Below are 27,650 nucleotides of genomic sequence, written 5' to 3'. Positions count from 1 at the left end.
ATGAGGCGGCGCCCGCCGAGCTGGGGCGGACGCGGGGCGAGCCGGGACGGGGACACGCGCCGGTAGCCCCGGCACTGCAGCGGCCGCAGGATGGCCGAGGTAAGCACGGCGCCCTCCGCGGACGCGGGGCCCTCTCAGCGCGCGGGGTGGGGCGGCCGGGGACGCCACTCGGATCCGGGGCCGCTGGGTTCTCGGGGGCGCGCCCCGGGCCACCTCCCCGAAGGCCACCTGCGCGGCAGGGGCGGCGGCGGCGCGGCCCTTCCCCGGGGCCGGGCGTGAGGGGAGCGCCTCCGCGGCGGGGAGGCCCCGTGGGGGCGCCCGGACCGGTCTCGCCCGACGCCCCGGAGCCGCCCGACGCGCTCGGGGTGTAAGACCCGGGTCGGCGGGCGAGGGCGGGCCCCTGGCGTCCCCGGGGCCGCGTCGAAGCGTCGAAAGTGCGGGGTCGGGAGGGACCAGGCGGCCGCGTCCTCCCTGCGCGCGTTTTCCCGCCCCCTCAGCACCTCCACCACTGTTCGGTCCAGGACGTTGGGACTGTTTCAACCGCTCTTACCGCAGAATTAATTACATAGCTGCTATTTTAAAGTGACCGTTTTTCACCTGGATTTTGTTTCTGGAGAACTGAGCGTGCCTTCGGGTCCCTCAGAGAATTGCGGAGCCGGGCGAGGGGCAGTGACGGGGGCTTCTGTCGAGATGGAGTGGTTGGATGGGGATGGGAGTCTTTTGTACAGAACTACAAATGGAGACGCGGTCGAGTCGAGGGGCTTCCCGGGACAGCAGAGAGTCGAGGGTTCAGGGTCAGGTTTTTATAAACGTTCCAGCTGACCTGCCGGGTGCGCGGAACGGTTCAGCGCGAGATGTTGCCGCAGCCCGGGGAATCGGGGTCGGGCTCAAGTGTTTACACGTCCGAGCCGAACAAACGGGGCTCTGGCCCTTGGGGGGGACGGGCTGCCTGCGGGTGACCGGGCCGGACCGGGCTGCGGAGCCGGCGGCGGTGTCGAATCGCGGGCCGCTCTCGGCTTCCCGGCTCGGAGGTGCCGCGACCTCCCTCCTCCCGCGCTCCCAAGCAGGGTCCCGGCCGGCGGAGCAGTGGACCGGGGGCCCCCCGCGGGCGGAGGAGGGGGCGGCGGCCACTGCGTAGTCCCCGCTGCCCCTCGGGCCAGACCCCGAGCCCTAGCGGCCGCCCGGCTTTGCATAAGCTCCTAAGGATTTGTCAGCCAGATGTGACAAGATTGTCGAGAGCGGCGAGTGAAGGAGGAGATCTGATATTAATCAGCGCATAGCTCGGAGCCAAACTTTCTCAAATGCGGTGTAGAAACATGTTCTTCTCATTTAAGGCATCTCTTTGTGGCGGCGGGGCTGCCACCGGCCTGACTTTGACAGTTAAATGGAATGCCAACTAGCAGCCTTAATTGTATGAGTAGAGTTTGTTGTTGGGGGGAGGATCAGACACGCTAAGGTTCACTAATGTCCCCTCGTTTTATGGCTGTGCTCACCGCAGCCCTCTGAAGACAGGGCGTTTAAATGGGGCCAGACGCCTGGTCGCAGCCAGGCCTCTGCTGTTAACACTTAAGGGGCCTAAAAGAGGCCCCGCTGGTGTCCTGGGAATCCCTGTCCCGGTGTGTATGCGTGTGTGTGTGTGTGTGTGTGTGTAGGGGGAAATATGTGTTCCTACAGCTTTGGATTCATAGAGCAGATTTAGCAACCTTTTTTTTTTAAAGCATATTCTTCTTATCAAAGCAACAAAGATTTTGGCTTGACAGTAAGTGAATTGAAAAACAGCATTTAACAGGTCATTTCTTTTTCTGGTGTCCTTCTGTTCCTTATTTTAATTTGCTGTTGGATTTCATGGCATAAGATTTCATAGACTCTTGGTTGCGAATATGTGCTTATATGTTAATAGTTTTGTTCAGTGATTAATATGGCTTCTCCGTTGTCCCGAAATCTCTTGATTTATCAATATTTCCTTTAAATTGAATATGTCAAAATAAAGTTTCGTGCATCACGTAAAAGAACATTACTTCAAATGTTACAGATTGTCCAGGATTTGATTTTTGCTTTAAATAGGTGTAGAAAGATAGCCACCACTTTTGCTAAAATAAATTTTGATGAATAGCTTTATCCTTTGTGGCATACCTAAAAGAATAAGATGTGTCATTATTTGATTTCTCACCTTAGAAGTTTGCTGACTTTTATTTCACCAAGGAAGTTGGTTGAACATGTTCTGTTTTAGCTAAATGCTGAGAAGTGGTGGAATCTTCACTTAGCACAAGTACTGCTCATATATTAGGAACTCATGTTCAGACATCTGCATAATTTGATTTGGAATATCATCTATGTCCATTGTTGTATTCCCTTCAGAACTGTAAGGATTTAGCATCATGCTTCTTTTTCAATCAGTAATGAGTTTGAAGTGGTGATTTGGCTGTTGATATCTACAGGAATGTGGAATGATGATCTGTTTTTCTGGTTATAATTCACACTAGACATTAACTCAAATGGAATTATTGCAGTAGAAGCATAAAGTTTGCACAGAGGGTTACCTTTATATTATTTTAATTTTTCACACCTCTCCCATGCAGCAGTTAGGCCTGTGTCCAAGCCCATGCTGGCATTCTGTACCTCAGCTTGGAAAGAAGGATGAACCAACCTATTGGGTGAGAAGAGCCATATGGGTTTCCCTGTGGGACAAATCATAATTGTCGTTTAAGCATACACTTATTATTTATGAACGCCTAGGGATAAATATAAATAGGAAGACATTTGAAAAGTTCAGTTTGCCAGTACAGTTAAACCACAGCGTACAGGGTGAGGGGTATAAGTGTCTTTTAGCTTTTGTGTATGGCTTTAGAAGTTATTTTGACAGTGGCCATTAGAGTTGCCCTGAAGGTTCCACGAAGTAAATTACTTGCAGGAGGAACAAGTGCTTTACCCTGGGGTGAATTTTCACCTCTACAGATGTCATTTAGAATGAGTTACTTTTGTCAGAAACAGTCCTGTTTTAAAAGGAGGAGAAATATCACAGCTAAGGTAAAATCTCAGTGCTGAGCAGCACATCTTTTTGATATCTGAGGTTGAGATTTAGAGAGTCAATAGATTTTCAAAATTACTATTCTGAGCAGTCTATAGATTTTAAAATTTCATTTATTTAGATATTTTATTTTTGATGACTTTTCTGAGAGATGTTAAGATAACTGGATCTGCACAGAAGAGGCATCTGGAAAGGGCTCGTTTTTTTTTTTTTTTTTTTGCCTTTTACATCGGTTTCCACCTGAAAAACCGTATTTGCTCTTGTCATTCTTTGAAGCCCTTTTTCCTAATTCTGGAAATTCCAAGATTACGATGCAGCCCCATTTCTCTACTCAGACACATGCCTATTTTATCCAGAAAGGGTGGGTCTAAACAGAGCAGACCTGCTTCGCCAGGGTCCAACTTGGGGTCTCCTCAAACTTCGCGTGAATAAGCAAACCCGCTTTCGCTATTCCAGTCCACACATGGACTCATGATTATAAACCAGCCTAACGTATCACAGGAGGATTCTGCCTTGCCGATGGGGGCTGATAATTTCAGTTAGCTAATGTGAGAGAACAGAGAGACAAATAAAATGTTGTGAAGGCCAGGTCCAAACAGCCTATGTGGGAGGAAATGGTTGTCTCAAGTAAACTTAATCCAGGCTGCTAACATTTTTCACAGAGTTATATTAGTTTGTGTACTCTTACAGATTCTTCGTGTGATCCTTCAGTAGGTGCTAGCAAACATCAAAGTTGTTTTCAACGCTGCATCAACTTCCAGAAGTATTGTTCTCCTTCTGTAGCCCTCTGATTATTTCTTTCGTTATTCCTTATGAGTATAAAATTTTTATACAGACAACTCTGTTTCACAGTAACACCATGCTGAATGTTAAGATTGTGATCAGAATGGCATACATAAATCTGATCTTTCCTTTTTAAAAACTTCGTTTGGAAAATCTCGGGATTTTTTTTTTTTTTTTAATATAGTCTTTAAAATCTAGTTCTCAGTAAGTCCCTGAAAGGTTTGCAGAATTTTACTTAGTAATGTTCATTTCATCATTATTTTGCAACAGTAGAAAAGGTGAACTTGCATGGTTTGTGTAGTTAGAATTATCCTGAAGTGTGAATGTGTTGGGTTTTTTTGTTTTGGTTTTTATTGCTTTTTCCCTAGGTTGACGGTTGTGTCCAGAAGTTCCCTCCATGAATAACATTCTTCCATTTTTTGTTATCAAAGGTTTCTGAAAATCACAACTGAGCTCTCTCTCAAACATGAAGGAGAAAAAAATGTATCTGTACCATTTATATAACTATAGATTTTTGTTGCTGTTGTCGTGGTTTTTTAAAGAAGAAATATTTGGTTTGGCTTCTATGGTCTTATTTGCATATTTTTCTGCTTTTTATATTTTCTGTTTTTAGAACTAATAATTTTAAGAAAAAAAAAGGCACAGCTGTTAAATTAGTTTGGCACAGAGTTTATACTTTGATTTATAGAGATCAAAAGAACAAGTATTTTCCCCATCTCCCTCTTTGAACTGAGCAGCAAGAGAACACTCCAAGTGTGTCACGCATGCTTTCTACTCACAGGTAGACCTGGCCCAACATCCGTTCCCTGAGTTCTACCTCCCACCTGCCCTTTTCTCTGCCAGACCCTGCTCCACTCTCTCAGTCTTCTTTGACCAGCCTCTCTTTTCATCCCCATCCTTGCAGTGAGAAACCAGATTCTGTCCGTTTTCCTTCAGTGTCATTTTTATATTGCAGATGCCACCTTCCCGGTTTCTGAGGCTTCTCACATCCCTCTTTGAACCATGCTCACAGTAAACGCTTGTCTTCCCATTGTTAAGAACCTGATGATTCCATGAACCTAAGAGAGAGACTCGTGGCTGCCCATCTGGACAGCCCACCCCGACCCCGACCCTGTTTTGCCTTTCTGAGTCAGCTCTCATTGCCCATGACAGAAATCAGCCTCCTGGGCCTGACACACATGTTCAGGGTGAGCCTTCTCTTTGCCTAGGACTGTGGTGTTTCTTGCGTGCACTGTTGAGAGCGTGAAGACTCCTCTGGCCTCTACATAACATTGCTCCCTCCCTCTACACCATCTTACTCAAAACTAAAATTGAGGGGAGAGGTGGAGTGTTGATTTATCTTTTTTTTTTCCCTTTTTGTTGTTTAGAATTTTAAGCAAAATTAGATTAGTTTAAGAATGCTTGGTGATACGTGCTTGGGGGTTCCACAGTGATCAACTTTGAGCCAATCCCATTTCGTCTGTTTCTTCTACCCATTTCCCTCACCATCATCAACACTGAATTCCTTTGAAGCAAATCCTGAACATTCATACTGTTTGATTCATAAATATTTTAATATGTAGCTCTAAAATAAAAAGCTCTTTTTAAAGAAATGCAGTATACTGACTGTATAGCACCTAAAAATTAACAATAACTTGGAATGTCGTTAAAGTTCTAAGTGTTCAGATTTCTTCAGTTGTCTCTTGAAGTTTATATTATCATTGATTTGTTCAAATCAGGATTCAAATAAGGTCCATAAATTGTGTCTGTTAATCTACAAATTTAAATTTTACTTTTTTCCTTGTAATTTACCTGTTGAAAAAGCTGGGTCATTTGTCTTATGAAGTACTCCCCGGCCTGGATTTAGGGTTTTGTTTTCTTGTGATGTCACACAAGGATGTCACACAATCCTTGTGATATCTTTGTGAGGAAAGTTTAAGCACTCCTCCATCCCCAGTACCAAAAGGCTTGATCTAATTCAGATTCGAACTTCTGAGGCGAGAACACCCATATGTAGTAGTATGTATCCTCCAGCTCTGAGGCAAGTGACCTGGTTGTTGTCTTTTCATTAAGAGTTGCAGAATGCTAGTATTCTAATTCTTCATTTATTTATTCACTGGAATGTTCTAAAGAGAGTCTTTGCCTCATCAACCATTTGCTTGCTCTGCAGTACATTTTGTATAAAAAAGGATGCGTGCTTGATTCTTTACTTTTTTTTTTTTTTCTACCATTTTTTTGGTTCCATAGCATCCTCGAAAGGTGGCCAGTGAGTTTTACATTCGTTTTTACTATCTTTTGAATTTGCTAGGTTCTAGTAATACTGAATGACTCACACTAATTTTTAGCAAATCATATTCTCTGTTCAGCAATTCTTGGTCAACCAGGATGCATGGTTTTCCTTTCCCAATGAAGCCATGTGCTTGCTCCCCTAGAGCAGACACTGGAAGTTCCTCCTCCTGTCTGCCCGAGGCTCCCCACTGTTAACTATTACTTGTTAAAAACAAATAATGACACTCCCCCGTCCCCGACAGAAAAAAAAAATTCCTAAAGATTTTGGTTTCATTTTGTCAAACTGCTATGGAAGACGGTGGCATGATGCACTTCTGGTCCATGTAGAGTTCTCCAGGTGGACTTCAGTATGGTGCTGCCAGCAGCAGATAAACTGCCTCACACAAAAGGACCACATGGATTTTCTTCTCCCTTCACCCCAGTTGTCCTGGGATACCTGACACTACTTTTAGAATCCTAGTTGTAACTCTGTGGGTTTGCATATGTTAGAAAAATTTAATGGAAAGTGGAAGAAGTTAGAGAAAAATGGCAGGAGGGAAAGTAGGGAACAACAACAAAAAGCTAATTCTAGTAAGAGAAGTTAGAAGTGCAAAATGTGTATAAGAGGCAAAGAGCAATGGGATAGAGATCTCCCACCCTTGAATCAAGCATTTTTCCAAACTAGGAAGGCTAGATCTGCACCCAGGAGAGAATGGAAATGCATTGTCACTGTAAATGAAAAGAAAGAAGTCCTCTCCCCAAAAGTAAGGGTGGTCCAGCCACTTTAGAAGATGTTTTGTATTATAGATTGGCAGTTTTTGATATGCAGCGTAGATTTCCAGGACTCAAACATATGAAAAGCAATTGTCTATATTCAACATTTAAAAATACAGTTTGGAACAACCTGAATCACTTTTCCTCCAAAGCTTAGTGACTTTTAAAAAGTGATTTGTGATTTATCAGACCAGATCCTTTGATTTCAAGTTGGGAAATTATGATGCTTAGAACTGAGAATCTGGCCCAGCCTTAGAATCTCACACTCAAAGAGAGGACCATAAACTCTAAACTTGGCCTCAGTGATCTCTACTATTAATAGCAGATTTTTTTACGTAATTTGTATGTTTCCTTCTCCACAGTCAATAGAAGTTGTTGTTCAGTGACTAAGTCGTGTCTAACTCTTTGTGACCCCATGGACTGCAGCATGCCAGGCCTTCATGTCCCTCACCATCTCCAGGAGTTCACCCATGTGAACTGGGGATGCCATCCAACCATCTCATCCTCTGCCACCCTCTTCTTTTGCCTTCAGTCTTTCCCAGCATCAGAGTCTTTTCTAGTGAGTCAGCTCTTCGCGTCAGGTGGCCAAAGTATTGGATCAGCAGCTTCAGCATCAGTCCTTCCAGTGACTTTAGGATTGACTAGTTTAATCTCATTGCTATCCAAGGGACTCTCAAGAGTCGATAGGAAGATCAGTGTGTAAATTAGGAATGGCACTTGGCTGCTGCTTAGTGAAAAAGCTCCTAAATAATAGTTGCCATCCTTTCTGCTCAGCCATCCTTAGGGCCTGATTTCAAGGTTGGGCTCATGTTTGCACCTATGTTGTTCCAAGAGGGAAGAAGGAAGAATGGCAAAAAAAGTCCCCTGGCTGAGTCAGCTCCCATTTGTAAAGAGCTTTCTGTAAACCTCTATCCAACAACTTATACTTACACACGTCAGTCCTTAGTGATCTAGCTGCCAAAACTGTTAGTTGCTCCATCATGAGCAACTAACTGGACTTTGCAACCCCATGGACTGTAGCCCGCCAGGTCCTCTGTCCAGGCAAGAATACTGGAGTGGGTTGCCGTTACCTTCTCCAGGGATCTTCCCCATCCAGGGATCAAACCTGGGTCTCATGCATTACAGGCAGATTCTTTACCAAGGCAGATCAGGCAAAGGATATTGGATGTGTGTCTGTAATTAATAAGCGTGGTGCAGCTCTCTAATTGGTTCATTCCTTATTCTCTTAATACCAGTTGGAAATCTTACAGAATAGCAGACCCAATGCTAGCCACAAGGTTTGGAGTTTCACTTGTCTTGTTGCCTCTTTCAGGGATGATTCATTATGGAACAACTTTTTGGGACGTTTTTATCATGGGTATTTTTGGTAGCTCTGTCTGTGCAGAGTCAGATCATCAGAGCCCAGAGGACCTAAGATCTGTCATAGGCCTGGTAGCAACAGCAGTTTTGCTGTGCTCTTTGGTCTTTTCCGCTCTCTATCTGTATATCCTCATTAATGTGGCTGATCAGCCTTAGAGGTTGGCAGGAACAGATATCCAGCCTGCTTTATAGTCAAAGAATCCAAGACATGGAGCTGAAGGCTGTATGGCTCAACAGGAAGCGAGATATAGACTGAGGTCAGTTGTAGATTGCAGTGTCTCTCAGAGAAAGATGCTCAGTATGATGAGAAGGAGTTTAGGAAGGAGCTCAGTTTCCCCAGCTATGCATCCAGAGGTGTCACTTTAGCAGGCAAATCACATTATATTAATATTAATAGTTTCATACTGTTTTCAACGACTCACTGTTAGACTCAGGACAAAATCCGTACTCCTTGGCCTGCCGCATGAGATCCTGTGCAGAGTGGTTCTGTTACCTTTCTGACTGTCATTTCCTACCATGGACCTGGTAACTCCGCTCCAGCTGCCCTGGCCTCTTTCTGTTCCCTGAACACCTCCAGCCTCTTTTCATGCCCCAGAGCCTTTGCACTTGCTCTGCTCTCTGCCTTCGGTCTCCAGTTCTTTACTGGCCCTTTGCCATCCCTTGTAACTCAGTTTAGGAGTCTTCTCTTCAAAAGCTTTTAATGATGACTCTGTTTGAAAGGCACTACCCCGCCTCCCTATGCCACCCAGGAAAGTTGCTAGCAAAGCTTTCTGCATGTTTCTTTAATAGCACCTGCCTTATTCTGAAAAGATTTTGTCTGTTTACTTGTTTATTCTGTCTCCCTCCTCCTCAAGGGCAAGGACTTACCATTCTCATTCAACACTTTAGCCACCAGAGTTTAGAAAGCCTGGCTCATAAACAGTAAATATTTATTCAGTGAATGGGGTTTCTTTACCATGCGAAAATTTAATATTCTTATAGTTGCCGTTGAGATTAAATGAAACCATAAATACAAATGCAGTTAGTACCAAATATTGGTATTCCAAGATATAATCTGCCCTCAATATCCAAATTAGAGACCACTTTCAAGTAGCCCGGAAGTTCTTCAGCTTCCTCATCTATAAAATGGGGTGGTTAAAGTAAGAAATGAGATAGCTCATAGGTACTGCTTACTACAGTCCCTCACACATGATAAATAATCACCATCACAAACTGTGTGACCTTGTGCAGATTACAAATCTTCCATAAATTTAAGTTTCCTGAGAATAATTCCTGCCCCACAGTGAGGCAGTACAGACTGAATGAGATCACCTATTCCATACGAATGCCACTGTGTGGACAGACAGATGCTGGAAGAGTAGCTCGTCTCACCGTTGGACTCAGAACTGTCCAGTAGGATTTTGTGTGATGATGGAAATGTTCTTGTCTCTGCTGTCCTGTGCAGTAACCACTGGCCACCTGTGGCTCCTGAGCACTTGAAATGTGACTAGAGTGACTAAAAAACTGAATTTTTATTTTAATTAATTTTAAATAGCCGCATGTGGCTGGTGGGTACTATTAAGGCAGATTAACTTGATGCTACAAAGCTGTCTGGCTGGTATATCATTCAGTTATGTTCCTGAGCCAGATTACAAATGACTCCCCTCAGATGGTCAGTCTGAAAGTCCCCAGAAGTCCTCTGATTTTTCCCCTGCCCCATTCCATCTGGTCCCCCAAGAGTATCCCCCTGAATTTATCTTCAGTGATATGAAAATGTTTGCATGTACTACAGATGAAAATAGCTTTGAAGTGGGTAGTTTCTGTTCTCAAGCTCAATAATTCAAATCCCATCAAAGGCCCGCACTGTCCAGCAGTGGATGTCTGTGCATACGCCCATCCTGGCTGCTGCTAGGAACTGCAGTCAGCCTTTCTGACAAGAGGCCCATGGCAGCATCCAGCCATGCTCAAGGTAGATCACAGGTATCCAGAAGAGGAAGTGGGGCCCTCAAATCTACCTACTATCTAGGTCATAACTTTCCAGACTTGCCAGCCCACGACTGCAAATAACTAAAGCATCCATCCCGTGCTAGGTGTGTCAGTAATTTCTGGGTGGATGAATGAGCAAATGTCAGTGACAAAAAAGCAAGCCAGAATTTTGAATGTTGATTTGTAGAGCATCAAAGTGACTAATAACAATTCAGAAATAGTCTGATTAAAATGAGTGCGTAAAAAGCATAATCATGCCTTGATGAATTCAGAATGTGGTAAACATCTGCTTTATGTTTCTGAAGAATGGAATGAGTATCAAAATCTAAAAGAAAGGATGTAAGTTTTAACAGTTTTCCATTTTGATTTACATGAGTACTTTTCGTCCTATAATTAGAATTTTTGGTTTGATTTCACTCTAGGAGTGTTAATTTGTCTTTAGATAATGGTGCTATAATTCTACTACATCGTGGAATTCTGAGATGGGTGGAAAAACCCAAGGACTTTAATATTGGAAGTTTTCTTAGATGCTGTAATCAGCTGTTTTTAGTTCATAAATAATTCCTCTGAAATGTATTTCCATAGATGTTTAATGAGCTTTATTAAGCCTTATTCAAATAAGTTCATATAGAACTACATGATTTTTTTTAATAAAGCAGCATTCATACACTGGAATTATAGATTAAAATTAAAATTAAGGCCCCAAACTAGAATCTTCTGTATCTGAATAGTCACGTTAGATCACGGAGTCTCAGCTGGGGCCATTTGGCAATGTCTGGAGACTTTTTGGTTTTCACAGCTGGGGACGAGGGGAGGTGTTACTGTGGTAGACACCGTGGTTGCTTCTCAGTATCCTACAATGCACAGGACAGCCCTCCATCACAGAGAATTACCCAGCTCAGAATGTCTGTGATGCTGGCGAAATCCTGACTTAGTGTCAGGAGATGCAGAAAAAATTACTTTCAACCTTAGGCTATGAAATGAGTTTGGAATTGTTCCTTCTATAGTTTTGCTGTGCTGGGTCCGAAGGAGTGAGCTTTTCAAGCACCCTTTAGGGTGTAGAGGAGGTGTGTGCTCAAGGACATCGTTCTCTGATTCAGATAGGTCCTGTTTTTTGAAATGTGAATTCACTTTGTATAGTTCAGATACCTTGTTTTTAAAGAGTGAATGCATCTTGAGGGACATTATCCAAAATAAGAACTTTTCTTCTTTTAAAAATTTCCTTGAAGACAGTCATATTTGTAGAATGTAGGTGGTGAAATATTTCAGAAGTTTAGTGCTTAGTGTGCTGGTAGCTATTGAGATCTGTGAAAAAAAAAAAAAAGAATATAGATGATTGGCTCACCTGTGAGCTGATGTTCAGAGAGTTGCAGAAGTTTAGAAGCTGGACGACATAGGAATGCCACAAACTAACCTAATGATGCTCTTCTAAATTTTGACTGTGTAATAGAAATTAAACCATCACTCATCTTTATCCTTTCACTTCCAGCCAAGATAACTATATAATTATGTATATATGAGTCTAGATGTGTGTGTTTATGTATGTAATACATTTGTCTATGTATATACACAAATAGAAACTCTATAATGAAAAAGTAATATAATGTCTTTCATTAGAGCAATATTTCTCAATCTTTTTTATTATTCACTCCCACACATATCTAAGGAGACTTGGGAAATTTTTTTCCTAACTGTGCCTCCCCCAATGAAATTTTAGTGTCACGCCATCTACTGTATATCTGTTTATGTATGTATGTGTGTGCATTACACATACAAAGAATAGACCAGTTCTCACCTTTTGGGGATGGTGTACCCCAGCTGAGAATGGTTAGAGTGAGAGACTGTTTTGGTCGTCTGGAGTTCTCTGTGCTACAGTCTATAACTTAGTACAGAGTGAAGCCGTTTTCCCCTAGATTCCCTATTTTTCCATAGCCTCTAGAAGAGACTGGGTAACACTGTTGCTACCTGCTGCACCTCAGTTATCAGCAGCCTTATTCCTTCACCTGAAGATCTCTGTATAGTTCTTCTGTTCAGGCCCATTGTAATCCAAAAGAAACTATAGAAAACATTCAAATCATGCCAATTTTAACCTGTATTTAAGTAAGGTCACTGATTTTTTTAAAAAGACTTTTTTTTTTTTAGTACAGTTTTAGATTCACAGAAGATTTGAAAGGAGAGTGTTGCACTGTCCAAAAACTTTGAGTTTTTTGGTAACTTCTTACCGAAAAATGGAAGCAAATTTTTTGGCCAACGCAATACAAAGATTTCCCATATAACCCCTACATCCACATAGACATAGCCTGCCCTATTTTCAACATCCCTCACTGGTTGATAACAATTGATGAACCAGCATTGACAGATCACAATCACCCAAAATCCATGGTTTAACCTCAGAGTTCTTGCTTGTTGTTGTACATCCTGCGGGTTTGAAAAACATGTACAACATTGGGTATCTATCATTATATCATTGTACGAAGCATTTTCAACGCCCTCTTGTGTTTTACCTATTCATTCCCCAACTCCTGTCAAGCCCCTGGCAACCACTGGTCTTTTTTCTGTCTCCATCAGTTCAGTTCAGTTGCTCAGTTGTGTCCGACTCTTTGTGATCCCATGGACCGCAGCACACCAGGCCTCCCTGTCCATCACCAACTCCTGGAGTTTACCCAAACTCATGTCCATTGAGTCGGTGATGCCATCCAACCATCTCATCCTCTGTCGTCCCCTTCTCCTCCTGCCTTCAATCTTTCCCAGCATCAGGGTCTTTTCCAATGAGTCAGCGCTTCACATCAGGTGGCCAAAGTATTGGAGTTTCGGCTTCAACATCAGTCCTTCCAATGAACACCCAGGACTGATCTCCTTTAGGATGGACTGGTTGGATCTCCTTGCAGTCCAAGGGACTCTCAAGAGCCTTCTCCAATACCGCAGTTCAAGAGCATCCATTCCTCGGTGCTCAGCTTTCTTTATAGTCCGACTTTCACATCCATACATGACCATTGGAAAAACCATAGCCTCGACTAGACGGACCTTTGTTGGCAAAATAATGTCTATGCTTTTTAATATGCTGTCCAGGTTGGTCATAACTTTCCTTCCAAGGAGTAAGCGTCTTTTAATTTCATGGCTACCGTCACCATCTGCAGTGGTTTTGAAGCCCAAAAAATAAAGTCAGCCACTGTTTCCACTGTTTGCCCATCTATTTGCCATGAAGTGATGGGACCGAATGCGTGATCTTAGTTTTCTGAATGCTGAGCTTTAAGCCAACTTTTTCTGTCTCCATAGTTCTGCCTTTTCCAGAATGTTATATAGTTGGAATCGTGCAGTATGTAGTCTTTTCAGATTGGCTTCTTTCAATTAGTAATGCACATTTACTTTTCATCCATGTCTTTTCATGGCTTTATAGTTCATGTCTTTTAATGCTGAATAATATTCTGTTGTTTGGGCATACCACAGTTTATTTATCTGTTTGCCTGCTAAAGGACATCTTGGTTGCTTCTAAATCTTAGAAATTATGAAGAAAGCTGCTATAAATATCCATGTGCAGTTTTTGTGTGATTTTCAATGCCTTTAAATTCCAAGGAATGCAGTTTACTGGGCTGTGTGGTAAGAGTGTGTTTAGTTCTGTAAGAAACCACCAAACTGAGTTTCACAGTTGCTTTATGTTTTGTGTTGTCATCAGCAATGTATGAGATTTCTGTTGCTCCACATCCTCCGAGTCTCTTGATACTGTCAGTGTTCTGGATTTCGACCATTCTAATAGTGTGGTGGGCTGATTTTTAAAAATTATATTTTTATCAAAATACAATTCACATACCATAAAAGTCAACTGAGTGGTTTCACTGTATTCATTGAGCTGTGCAGCATCACTGCTATCTAAGAACTTTAGAACATTCCATTACCTCAAAAAGAAACTGGTCAAAATTGAAAACATCTGTGTTTCAAAGGATATCATGCAGAAAGTAAAAGGATAATCCAAGGATTGGAGAAAGTATTTGCCACTCATATATCTGGTAAGGAACTTGTACCTAGCATATATAAAGAACTCTTATGACACAATACTAAAAATACAACCCAATTTAAAAATGGGCACAAGATCTGAATAGACACACAGATGGCCACCGAGCACTTGAAAAGATGCTGAACACCATTAGCCATCAGAGAAATGTAGATCAAAACACAAGGAGATACCACCTCATTCCCACTAGGATAACTACAATAGAAAAACAAACCATAACTAGTGTTGGCGAGGATGTGGAGAAATCAGAACCCTCATACCTTGGTGGGAAAATAAACCTTTAAAAACAGTTTGGGGGTTTCTCAGAAAGTTAAACATAGAGTTACTATATGATCACTCAGTTCCACTCCTAGGAATATATCCAAAAGAAATGAAAGCATATGTCTATCATAAACTTGTTCACAGGGTTTCTTTTGGGGATGATGGAAATGTTCTAAAATTGTATTGTGATGATGGTTGTTCAACTCTGAATATTCTAAAAATCATTTGTTTACTTTAAATGGGTGTTGTATGATATGTGAACTAGTAATATAGTCTCAACTTAAAGCTGTCTTTAAAAACAATGAAAACAATTAAAAAAATAACCCTTTCCCATTAGCAGTCACTCCTCATCCTACCTGCTCCCCACAACCCCAGTAACCGCTGGTCTGCTTTGGGTCTCTATGGATTAGCCTGTTCTTGACGTTTCACATAAATTGCGAATCATTCAGCCTGTGACCTTTCGTACTTGGTTTCTTTCATTATCATAAATGTTTTCAGAGTTCACACATGTTCTAGCAGGTATCAGTACTTCATTCTTTCCTATTGCCTAGTGATATCCCATTGTATGGACATACCACATTTTGAATATCTGTTCATCAATCAATATATATGGTGGTGGTTTCCACTTTGAGGCTAGTAAATAATGCTGATTTTAAAGTTCAGGTACAAGTTTTGTGTAGACATAGGTTTTCAGTTCTCTTGGGCTTAAACCTAGGAGTAGAATCAGTTGGTTGTAAGGTAACTGTGTTTTTGAGGATCGGTCAGACTATTTTCCAAAGTGGCTGCACCATTTTACACTCCTACCAACAACTGATTTTTAAGTGAAGGCTAGTTAATATGCTCCTTAATGTGTCCTTGGCCAGATTCTCTCCTTCCCTGTCCGCACACAAGGCCACACAGTCCCTTAATGGTCACATGGAGGTTAAACCCCCAGTCGTAGGGCTTTCTCATGCCTGCAAACACCCAGGCACTCCCCAGCTGTCCAAGCTCTCTCGAACCGTATGATTCCATCCAGCACCTCCTCCCAGAAATCTCACTGACAGAGCTCCAGTGAGAGCTTTTTCTCTTTAATAATAGATTACATTCCTCAAGCCTCTTATCCCCTTTTGAAAAATCCATCTTAAAAATATATGTGAACCTCTGTTCTTAACCCTAGAACTTTGTTGACACCTACATCTGTATCTTCCATTTCAGTCGTATGCTTGCACACTCCACACTCCCACGCCACACCCACCACCTTAACCTGCACCTGGGCATTGGTGCAGGGCTTGTCCAGCCTGCATCTGGCTGTCAATCACACAGTCCAGTCAGCGGAGTCAAGGAATGATCCTTGGTGTGGTCAGCCGTTGCATGTCCCCAGATCTGTCATGATATTCAGCATCTACCCTGTTGGGGGAGGGAGTAACGAAGTACACATGTGCATCACTCTCAGTTCGGGTCATTCTCCTATTTGTTTGTTTCAAGGCAGCCCCAGTATCCCTTTCTGGGTTGGTGTTCTGGTCAACTTATAGATTTAGTGAGAATGTGACTCTTCTTCACCTTTCCATGCCCTTTCCATAATAAGCAGGCTATCTCCTTCCTGCCTGTAATCCTTTCTTATAAAGAGTTCTAGGGTTGTAACCTATCCTTGCATGTGGAATATCTGTGTAGTGTGTTTGCTGTCTCCAGGGAGCTGCACCTCTTTTCAGGGGACAGTATGCATGTCCGGGTCTGGCATGGAGTGGGCATAGGTCATTTAGCCAGTGCTGCTCAGTGGAGGAATGTGTTCTGTCCTGTAGATGCTGTGTGTGTTCCACACATCACTAACATCCCGGGTGTCCCCATGTTCTCTCTTGTAGGCTATTGGCTGTACTCTGAACTGCAGCTGCCAAAGCTTCAAACCAGGGAAGATCAACCACCGTCAGTGTGAGCAGTGCAGACATGGATGGGTGGCTCACGGTAACCATTTCCCCCCTTGGCCTGTAGTGTTTCCTCTAACTAACGCAGTTACTCAGGAACAGGTTTAATATCCATGAATGACAGCTAACATCTGAAGTTACTGCTGTGTGCCAGGAAACAGGCTAAGAGCTTTATATGTGTTATCTCTTTGGATCTTAACTCTGAAAAGTGTTTATCCACTGCCTTCTGAAGATGTAGAAAGTGGTGCTTCAGGGCTGTTCTGCAATGAAAGAAATATTCTCTGCATATACAGTAAGTAGCCTCTAGCCCAGGGTTGCTAGATGAAAAATCAGAATGCTCAGTTGAATTTGAATTTCAGTTAAACTATTATTTTTTTAGCCTAAGTATATCCCAATTAATATTTTTGGTTTAAGTATATCCCAGTTATTTGTTGTTTATCTGAAACCTATATTCAAGTTTAATAGGAACTTCCTGTGTTTTTATTCCTGTAGTGCTGACAACCCAGCACTACACCAGCCACATGTGGCTGCGAGCCCTTGAAATGTGACTAGCATAACGGGCGAGCTGAATTTTTAGTTTTATTTAATGTTAATTAATGTAAATCTAAATTTGAACAGCTGTGTTTGACTGGTGACTTGCATTGGACAGCATGGGCTCAATTGCCAAGCCTGACATCTGGAGGGTGCCAGACTGGGGCTCCACCCCAATCTGAGGTGTTGGGGGAGAACCCAAGTCTAGCTTCTCCCCCAGGCCCTGTGCTTCCTGGTTTTCCATCCTCTTGATTACACACCTGCCGCCCTCATTTTTACCAGTTTCCCAGGTGTGGTCCTTACCTGTGGCTGTTGTACTCCTTAGGCATGCCACAGGAAAGGGGAAAAGAGGCCTCTCAGGGCGCTCCATTTTGTCTTAGAGGTTCTTCTGAATAACGTGGAGGCAAATAGCCATTAAGATTATTAATTGTTTGCATATTTGTGGCTTTTCCATTGGCACAAATAACTGAGATTAAGCCCTTAGCCTACTTCCCAAGCGGTGTTTTTCTCTTAAAGGTAGAATCTTGAAAAACAACATTTTTTCAATTTCCTTTTTCAGCTCTGAGTAAGCTGAGGATCCCCACCATGTACCCCACAAGCCAGGTGGAGATCGTCCAGTCCAACGTGGTGTTCGACATCAGCAGCCTCATGCTCTATGGGACCCAGGCCATCCCTGTCCGCCTGAAGATCCTTCTGGACCGGCTCTTCAGTGTGCTGAAGCAAGACGAAGTCCTCCAGATCCTGCACGCCTTGGACTGGACCCTCCAGGATTACATCCGAGGATACGTGCTGCAGGTACGGGGATGTGGGTGCCACTCCCCGAGAGCAGAACAGGTGTAACCCAGTGCCACCAGTGCTCCAGCTGCCGGTAGTCATCCCTCCCTTTCATTGTCATTCGTCTTGGCCCCAGCCCTATCTCACATTCAGGGAGAAATCCATTGCTTTCCTTGTGGCACAGTGGTAAAGAACCTGCCTGCCAGTGCAGGAGATGTGAGTTCGATCCCTGGGTTGGGAAGATCTCCTGGAGGCGGGCATGGCAACCCACTCCAGTATACTTGCCTGGGAAATCCCATGGACAGAGCAGCCTGGTGGGCTATAGTCCGTGGTGTCGCAAAGAGTCAGACATAACTGAGCACACAGGCACTGGTATCTGTTAGACTTCAGGGAGTTGGACCATTACATGTTCTCTGATTTGGGTTTCACTTGCCAGCTTGCACAGTCAACATTGCACACTCACTCGCACAGTCAGCCGTTGGCCCCATCCTTGGCACTGCTCCATTTCTTTTATCATCCTCAGAGCATTTACTGACACACGACATCATTGGTTTCCAGTTTTACTGAGGGTGGGGGTTGAGGAACTTAACATTGCAGAAAGGCACAGCAGACAGTTTCAGTTTCATCCCATGCCTCCCTGTCCTTTAAAGCCCTCTGCCATCCACCTAATTGGTGATCATCCTTCCCAGGCCTCTGTGACTTGTGATAGTTCTGTGGGCGTGCTCTCGCTCATTGTCTCTCCTACCAGTTCTCTTCCAGCCTTCTTGCCTCTTCTCTGCATCACTCCATCATCCTATGCCTTTCATCCCTTTTCTCATCTCTCTTCTTTGCAGAGTGGTTTCACCTCTCTTTTGTGTTCCAGGGGTTGACCTTATGCTTCCTATCCAGAGAGGCTGTCAAAGTGTTTTCACAGGCAAAGAACATGTTTCCTGGATTTTTCTGACATAGGAAACAGCTACAGCATTTCTTCCCTGTCACTATGCTAGAAAATGTCAGCTGACTTTGGTAAAAATTTCAATCAGATGGGCAGATGAATGTATTTCCAAGACTCACATACATTCAGTCCAACTCAGCTAGGCCATAAACTTGAAACAAGCACGAAAAACCACCATTTACTGACTTAGTCCCTCTTCTAGTCATCTCACAAGGTAGGTCGATTATCCCCATTTTCCAGGTGGGAAAACAGAGGCTGAGTGCTTCTGGATCTTGCTGAAGTCCCTCAGTTTGCATGCAGCAGACTGGAAATGTGAACCCATTTCTCTCTGACTCTGACAACACCTGCAGGCTTCCTCTGGAACCCTGTAGGCTCACCTCGAGTGCAGGACCCCTAGCAGGCCAGAAACCACCTTTTATGTAGAGCAGCATTATGCTCTTACATTATGACATAGATCAATATTTAATGATCCTAATAATCTTGCTTTCTAGTGTTAGGATTAAAAATATGGAATCAATTACCTTGAACCTCCAGCGCATGAAAAATTTATGATGTTACATTCCTCATCATCTTCAAAACTCTTACATGCACTGTGAAAAATCTCAGTAGGCCATCAAATACATGTTCTGTGATAAAATATTTATTGTAGTTTTGGGAAAAGTTAGGTCTTGCTAGAGTTTGAAAAATCTCCCACACTCCAGTGTAATTACCGCTCTGCTTTGTGAACGCAGGCAATAGATCAATACAGGTTCATTTGTATTTTGATGTTAGTTGCTTGGGAAAGATCATTCAACCTGCAGCAAATAAATACTTGAGCTATATCTAGGCCTGATTTCCCATCTATACTCTTTAGATAAAGAAATTACTGTTGTTCAAATGATACATATTTTAATTTTAGTGGGAGAAAATTGAATGCCTAATTCAAGACTACCAATTGGTTTGAAATAGACTGGAAAATAATCACCAAACTTCCCTTAGGCTTGGGTGATATAATTTTATTTCTATCTTCTGGACCACCACTCACATTTGTGGTTTATTTTTCCACAGAGAGTTTCTTTCCTAGGAAAGTGGGGTGAGTGAGGACTGAACTTATCGAGCCCAGCACTCCCAGGGGTGTCTTTTTCTAATATATACAAAAGTGTCCCATGATGCTAGTGGAGGCCCTAACCACATGGCATGACTGCTTGCTTAGAGAAAAGGGTTGTGGTGGTTGCTGTTTAGTTGTTCAGTCATATCTGAATGTTTTGCAACCCCATGGCCTGTAGCCCACCTGGCTCCTCTGTCCATGGGATTTTCCAGGCTAGAGTACTGGAGTAGATTGCCATTTCCTATGCCAGGGGATCTTCCTGACCCAGGGATCAAACCCACATCTCCTGCATTGCAGGAAGATTCTTTACTGCTGAGCCACCTGGGAAGGGTAAGGAACAGTAAATTAATTGTCCTTTTAAATTCTGGTTTGGGTTTAGGATGCATCGGGAAAAGTGCTGGATCACTGGAGCATCATGACCAGTGAGGAGGAGGTGGCCACCTTACAGCAGTTCCTTCGTTTTGGAGAGACCAAGTCCATAGTTGAGCTCATGGCAATTCAGGAGAAAGAAGAGCAGTCTGTTGTCATCCCACCTTCCTCAGCCAATGTCGACATCAGGGCTTTCATCGAGAGCTGCAGCCATCGGAGTGCCAGCCTCCCCACTCCCGTGGACAAAGGAAACCCCAGCAGCGTGCACCCCTTCGAGAACCTCATAAACAACATGACCTTCATGCTGCCTTTCCAGTTCTTCAACCCCTTGCCCCCAGCACTGATAGGGTCACTGCCTGATCCCTATGTGCTAGAGCAGAGTCAAGACCAAAGCCAGGACCCCAAACAGGAAGTCCATGGAGCCTTCCCTGACAGCAGCTTCCTCACTTCCAGTTCTACCCCATTTCAGGTTGAAAAAGATCCGTGTCTCAACTGTCCCGATGCTGTCACCAAAAAGGAAGACAGCACCCACTTCAGCGACTCCAGTTCATACAGCATAGTCACGAAGCTTGAAAGGACACAGCTGTCCCCAGAGGCCAAAGTGAAGCCTGAGAGGAACAGCCTGGGCACAAAGAAAGGCCGGGTGTTCTGTACCGCATGTGAGAAGACCTTCTATGACAAGGGCACGCTGAAGATCCACTACAACGCCGTCCATCTGAAGATCAAGCACAAGTGCACCATCGAAGGCTGCAACATGGTGTTCAGCTCCCTGAGGAGCCGCAATCGCCACAGCGCCAACCCCAATCCCCGGCTGCACATGCCAATGAACAGAAACAACAGGGACAGAGACCTGAGGAGCGGCCTGACGCTGGCTGCCCCGGAGAGCACCAGGCGCCCCGGCCGCAGGGTGACCCCTCCAGACTGCCGGCCTCTCCCCAGCTACGTGGGGCCCGTGGAAGACTCCCGGAGCCAGCCCACCTTCCCAAGCCTCAGCCACAACGGGGTGCTCTTCCCCAACCTGAAGACTGTCCAGCCAGTCCTGCCTTTCTACCGCAGCCCAGCCACTCCGGCCGAGCTGGCCAACACCCCTGGGATGCTGCCCTCCCTCCCTCTGCTGTCCTCGTCCATCCCGGAACAGCTGGCTTCCAACGAAGCGCCATTTGACACCCTGCCCAAGAAGAAATCCCGCAAGTCCAGTATGCCCATCAAAATAGAGAAGGAGACCGTGGAGACAGCAGACGAGAAGGGGCAGCCTCTGAGCTCTGACGAAGACATGCCCCTGCAGGTGGTCAGTGAAGACGAGCCGGAGACCTGCAGCCCCCAGTCAGATGGAGCCCCAGAGGAGCTGCACACGCCAGCAGGGAGCTCCGAGAGGCCTCGCCTTGAGGAAGAGAGGCCCTGCTGTCTCGGGCCAGGAATTGAGTCCAGTGGAGCCATCCGCCAGACTCCTGAGCAGGCCACGCACAACTTGGAGAGGGAGACTGGGCAGAAGTCAGTGTTGAACACTGTGCCACGGGACGCAGAGGAGGATGGCCGTGAACCTCACCTCACACCCAGGCTGGAACCCTGCATGCCTTTTCCCGACTATATCAAACTGCAGCAGCACCTGCTGGCTGGGGGCCTCTTTGGTGCCTTGTCCACCCAAGGAATGGCTTTTCCTTGTTTTGAAGATTGCAAAGAGCCGGAGCACTTGGGTCAGCCAGCATCAGTGAGGTCAAAGGAGGAGAATCGCTTCCAATGTGACATCTGCAAGAAGACCTTTAAAAACGCTTGCGGTGTGAAGATGCATCAGAAAAACATTCACTCCCGGGAAATGCACACGTGCACAGTGGAGGGCTGCAAGGCTACCTTCCCCTCCCGCAGGAGCAGGGACAGGTAAGACACCTGGCGGCGATCTTTGCTTCCAGGGCAATGGGTCTTAATCTTTAATATGCACCTGAATCACCGGGAGGGTCATTAAAGCAGACTTCAGAGCCTCACCCCTACTCTTTCTGTCACAGCAGGTCTGGGACTGGATATGAAGGTTTGCATTGCGAAGTTCCCAGGGGACACTGAGCTATTCCAGGGGCCATGGTCTGAGAAGAGTGTCCTGTAGACCCAGGTCCCTGCGTCTTCAGCTCCAGTGTTTAAACTCATTCAGTCACAAGACCTGACATGAAATGACATGAGGCTCTCTGATCTTTTAGAGTCTCCCTTTGTGTGGGGCTTTGTATATATTCAGTACAGAAATGTTAATGGATTTCTTATGGGGACATTACCGTGATATCACAGTGTATGCATCACTTTGCCTTTCTAAAGCCTGAGGAATTCTGGATTCAGAAACACATCTGGTCCCAGTGGTTTGGGATATCAGGAACCATGAACTAGGTCACACATTAGAGGAGCAAGGGAGGCAGGGAGCTTTTCACGTTAGGATCGTAGCTTCCCAAAGCTTGTCTGACTTTCATTTCAAACTGAAGTCCACAGAATGAAGCATTTTCTCTGATTTCTACTTAATTGCTCTATTTGAAAAGAAGAATAACTGCCTGATTGAAGATGTCTGAAATATTGAGCTATCAAAGAGTAAAGGCAATTAACAAGTTATTTCCATGTCTGTGACATGTAGTTGAAAGATGAGAGGTCTGTCGGTGCTGGGTTTTCTATCAGACTGCTCGCCAACTGCTAGGGGTTAGAGTACCCCTCATCACTGTGGTTACACAGCACTGGCATTCCTGTCTTATTTTTCTTGATGAACTCGGGTTGCAGAAACATGCTTCAGGTCGCCTACCTCCCTAGCCTGTAAAGGGAAGAGGAGGCTTACCGAAAGATGATACCAGGAGGCTTTAGGGAGAGAACCAGCCCTCTGATGAAACCAGCCCTCACCTGCAGCGTTAGAGATGCTAAATGGTTCACAGAACATTAAAATGTTGCATTTGTCCAAACAAGCTTTATTTCAAGCAGCTCAACATCCCCATTGCCTTAGTCCAAATTGTAGCCCCTAATTTATTAACAGGGCGAAAAGGTATAGACTCCCACACACATTCCTGGACAGGGACACACTCATTGTCTCGAGCAGAGAGGATAGGGCAGGGGTGATATTTGTTAAAATTCCTGTTTCCGTTGCTGGATGTTGCACCCAACCTCCAGGACACCTAATTAGTGAGCTGGTCCTCCTCCTCCAGACTCTGAGAGAAGAATTTGTTCATGAATAAGCTGTTGTTATAAAGAAGGGATAGTCCTGTCAGTCAGATTATCCTTGTTATTTATGATATTGTTCTGACCTACATCACCTGCTAAGTTAGAAGGCATATTGTATTTAAGATACTATTCATATTTATTTTTCACATATTTAATATTTTCCTGTTTTTGGATCTATCTGAGATGCGAGCCTCCTCCCCACACCACAGGAAATCATCTTGCATGCTAAATGTAAACCACTAATTCTAGTAATCTAGAACTGGCACTGCGTTTTCCCTGGAATCTGTGATTAAAACGATACCATCTTGAACAGGACTTGGCTAGCAGTCCCAGGTCCACCACCATTTTTCTGAGTCAGAGATGAGAATTGCGTTGCTGTGAGGGAAGCTGCCTTCCTGTCTTCAAGCCACGGCTACTGCCCACAGCACTTCCTAGGACCCATCAAGGGGACTGCCACAGCACTGTGGGTACTTGGACTGCAAGTGTTTAATCACCTCCTGTGTTAAGTGCTCTGGACACAGTCCCTGCCCACAAAGGCCAGTGGGGAGGCAGTAGTACACGGGTGATTACAACTGACTGTGGAGGCTGCTATAACTGGGGGGATACAGACTATAATGGGCACGTGGGAGGGCATCTCACCGAATTCTTCGAGAAGTTAGGGATGGTTCCCATAAATCATTTTTACATGGCATTATGTCTAAACCAACCACTTGCAAAAGTTTTGATGTCACAACCCCTTTACGAATTCTTAAAACCTCAAGAACTTATGTCTGTTTGGGTGTATATCTATCAATATTTACTGTCAGAAATTAAAACTGAAAATTAATACGTACATCACATCACTTAATAAATCAGTTTATTACAATTTTATGAAAAATTACATTTTCCGGATCAAGAGCTTTAGTGAGAAGCGGCTTTGTTTTACTCTTTGCTAGTATCTTTAGTAGAAGACGACTGGATTCTCATGTCAGCTTCTGCATTCAGTCTATTGAAATAGCACATGTCATGTGGCCTCTGGAATACCACTCCAGGCGGCACTAGTGGTAAAGAACCCACCTGCCAGTACAGGAGACTTAAGAGTCGTGGGATGATTCCCTGGAGTAGCAGCACGGCAGCCCACTCCAGTATTCTTGCCTGGAGAATCCTATGGACACAGGAGCCTGGTGGACTACAGTCCATGGGGTTGCAAAGAGTCAGACCCAACTGAAGTGACTTAGCACACAAACATGCACACCAGTGAGAGAATGAGGCTGAAAGGGAAAATCATGTCTTAGTATTGTTATGAGACGAGTCTGACTTGAGGGACATCCTGAAAAGATCTCAGGGACCACTCAGGGTACCCAGATCACACTTTGAAACCCACTGGTATCAGCTAAGCTACATAGTCAGGAGCAGGGGAGGGGAGAGTTGGAGTGTGAGGTTGAGGTTGAAGTGAAGAAATGCAGACCTGGGCAGGAGGCACAGCATTAGCAAAGTCCTGGAAGCAGAAAGCCCAGCACATGGTCCCAGGGTTTTGCAGATGTGGTTGTCACTGGCCTTAGGGGACATGGCACCTTGGAAAGTGCATTTAACCCTCAGGATGGTTAAGAAGGAGAGAGCGCTGCCCACGTGTTAGCTTTTGGTGTTCATAGAATCCTCAGGAGTTGAGCACAGGACCCAGAGGTTCCCTCTGTTACATCACATCCCTCTGTTACATCCCTCTTACATCTGTACGGGGTTCCAGTAAATGTGTTTGTCTGACCTTTTTTTGACCACTTGTATATCCTGGAATCTAATTGTCAATCTAGTGTCTGGTTTTTTGCCGAGACATACCTGCCCCTTCAACCCAGGACGCTGACATAATCACAGGGCAGAGTTGCAATGGAAAAGGGCTGCTTGCAAAGTGGGTGATCTGGGAATATAATTCTGATTATGTCCCCAAAAAAGAAAGTGTACAAGGATTAAAAAGAAGTTGAGTAACAAATTTCATGCACTTGGAGTAACATCCCCCCCACAGCCCCCCACTGAAGACATCTTTGGAGATTTCTTGTTATTTTGGTGAGGATATTTTTCCCAGTTTGACCCTGGCATGCATCCTGATCTGTATTGGAAGAGGTATGTTCCCTGCTCAGAATAATTCTCCAGCTACCTTTGAGAATATGCCCTTGTAGTAAGGGATATTTTTGCTTCTTAGAAGTTAGGGGATCTCTGAGCAAGGCCAGCATTGATTGACAAGTTACATCCAAATGATACATTATGAGTAAAAGGCGTGTGTCATAATGGATACTCATTATCTGCCCTTCAGGACTAACCATTGGGTGGGTGATTGGCAGTGTGCTCACAGTGCTGCACTTGCAAAATTCCTGTCTGGTATATAGTGAAATGTTGCAAATATGAACTAAATTTCACACACGCACACTCACACACATATATACCACTTCTAGCCTCTCACCTGAAGAACTTCCATGTGGTGATGTTTCATTCAGATGCTCTAGTCCATGATGCAAGCCACATAGGAAATCTTAATGTTTTATGGTAGCCACAGTAAAAAAAAAAGAAATGAAAAGAAACAAGTAAATTTAGTAATGTATTTCCTATCATTCAGTCTATTCAAAATATTATTTCAGTATATGACACTAGTCACCTTTCAGGCGCTCAGTAGCTGCTTATGAGTAGCCGTTATTTGGGATAGTACAGCTCTAGAAGAGCGTGTCTCCTGGTTTCATTGAAATAAAGTCCTCTGCTTAGTTCTTTACTGTTTGTGACCAGCTTTCTTCTGGGATCTCCTGGTTTTAGTGTACCAGTTGAATGGGCCTAACTGAAGCAGTCTAGCCATTCTCCAAAGATGAGGTACAGGAACTTACATGTCAGTCAAACTGTGCAAGCTGAAGAGAACTACACATTCTGTCAACTCCCCTGGTCAGATGCTGACTTGGGACAAGCGATGGACGGCAGTGGGCAGTGTCTACCATACAGGCACTGCATCCTGAGCCCCTTAGCGTCACTTCCCTCACGCCACAAGCTTTCCCGGTATCTACCTAGTGTCTCTACTCAGAACAAAGACTGTCTTTAAAACAACAAAGATGACAGCCCTACCCATTGCTAACCACCTTTTCACTCTTGTAGACACAGTTCAAACCTAAACCTCCACCAGAAAGTATTGCCCCAAGAAGCGCTGGAGAGCAGTGAAGACCCCTTCCGGGCAGCTTACCTCCTGAAAGATACAGCCCAGGAGACATACCAAGAGGCAGCCTTCACACCACAAGCCTCCCAGACGTCTGTCATCTTCAAGGGGATGAGCCGGATGGGCAGTCTGGTGTACCCACTAGCCCAGGTCCACAGTGCCGGCCTACAGAGCTATGCCTCTGGTCTGCCCAGCGAGGGCACCGTCTTGGATCTGAGCACTACCTCGAGCGTAAAGTCGGAGAGCAGCAGCCACTCCTCCTGGGACTCAGATGGGGCCAGCGAGGAGGGCGCTGTGCTCACGGAGGACTGCGACGGGAGCTGTGATGGGCCAGGCCTGGTGCCCGCGGAGGACTACCCACTCTGCGTCCTGATGGGGAAGGCTGACCAGAGCCTCACCAGCTTCCCTTCCGGGCTGCCCCTGACGTGTCACCTCTGTCAGAAGACATACAGCAATAAGGGGACCTTCCGGGCCCACTACAAGACCGTGCACCTCCGCCAGCTGCACAAATGCAAGGTCCCCGGCTGCAACACCATGTTCTCATCTGTCCGCAGCCGGAACAGACACAGCCAGAACCCCAACCTGCACAGAAGCCTCACCTCCTCTCCTAGTCACCTGCGGTAACAAGACGGTAGATGACTTGGCTTGAATAAGCACTGGTCAGAATTCAGGAATAAGGTAGTCCAAAGTTTCTCACTATGTTTAATACCATTTGGGGCAAGGAAGGCAAAGAGTGTGTGGGTTGACTTCATAGTCTTCAAGAGCAGGATGAACAGAAGAGAGGCCTTGTGAGAAGCTGTCATAGGGGCAGCGTTTCCTGTTATCTTTCTCAGCCCAAGAGGTTTTTCACTGATAGAGCAAACACTTGCAGAAATGCGGTTTTCCCAGATTTGTTTACACATCACCTGGGACAGTGCCAGGTTTGTGTCTTGACCACAGGGGCCCAGGACCCAGAGGGGAGCTGGAAGGGAGGTTGTAGTATTAAGGGTCAATGAAGTGTCCTGAGGACACAGACTGTCACCACAGGTGACACCAGGAGCCAGTCCCAAAGATCACATTTTTGAGTTCCTGCCTTAGTGAGTCTGAAATCCAAACTGGAGTTTGGGAAAATGACCGAGACTCTCCCTCCATTTAGATTGGAGAATTGCTTTCTTCCCCCTATAGGTCTCATGTGTTACTCCAGGGAGTTCTCAGAGAAAGCGGGTTGGCCTCTTTAATATGTAGGAACACGGATGTTCCCTGGGATGTTCTTGCTCCATAACACACATTCAGGAAGCTAGCGGGGAGTACT

At 44.8% G+C, this 27,650-nt stretch overlaps 1 protein-coding gene across 1 annotated transcript; it reads left to right on the top strand.

Annotated features, from left to right (window-relative positions):
• On the top strand, positions 1 to 26,983 carry BNC1 (basonuclin 1). The gene is given in 5 exon segments (XM_052659999.1): positions 1 to 99; positions 16,265 to 16,364; positions 17,415 to 17,650; positions 20,030 to 21,894; positions 26,302 to 26,983. Coding segments are annotated over 5 exon segments (2,982 nt in total).
• The last annotated feature ends 667 nt before the right edge of the window (positions 26,984 to 27,650 follow it).

Source organism: Budorcas taxicolor, chromosome 21, assembly GCF_023091745.1.
Source record: "Budorcas taxicolor isolate Tak-1 chromosome 21, Takin1.1, whole genome shotgun sequence".
Taxonomy (NCBI): domain Eukaryota; kingdom Metazoa; phylum Chordata; class Mammalia; order Artiodactyla; family Bovidae; genus Budorcas; species Budorcas taxicolor.
This window is presented reverse-complemented; position numbering and strand designations above follow the sequence as displayed.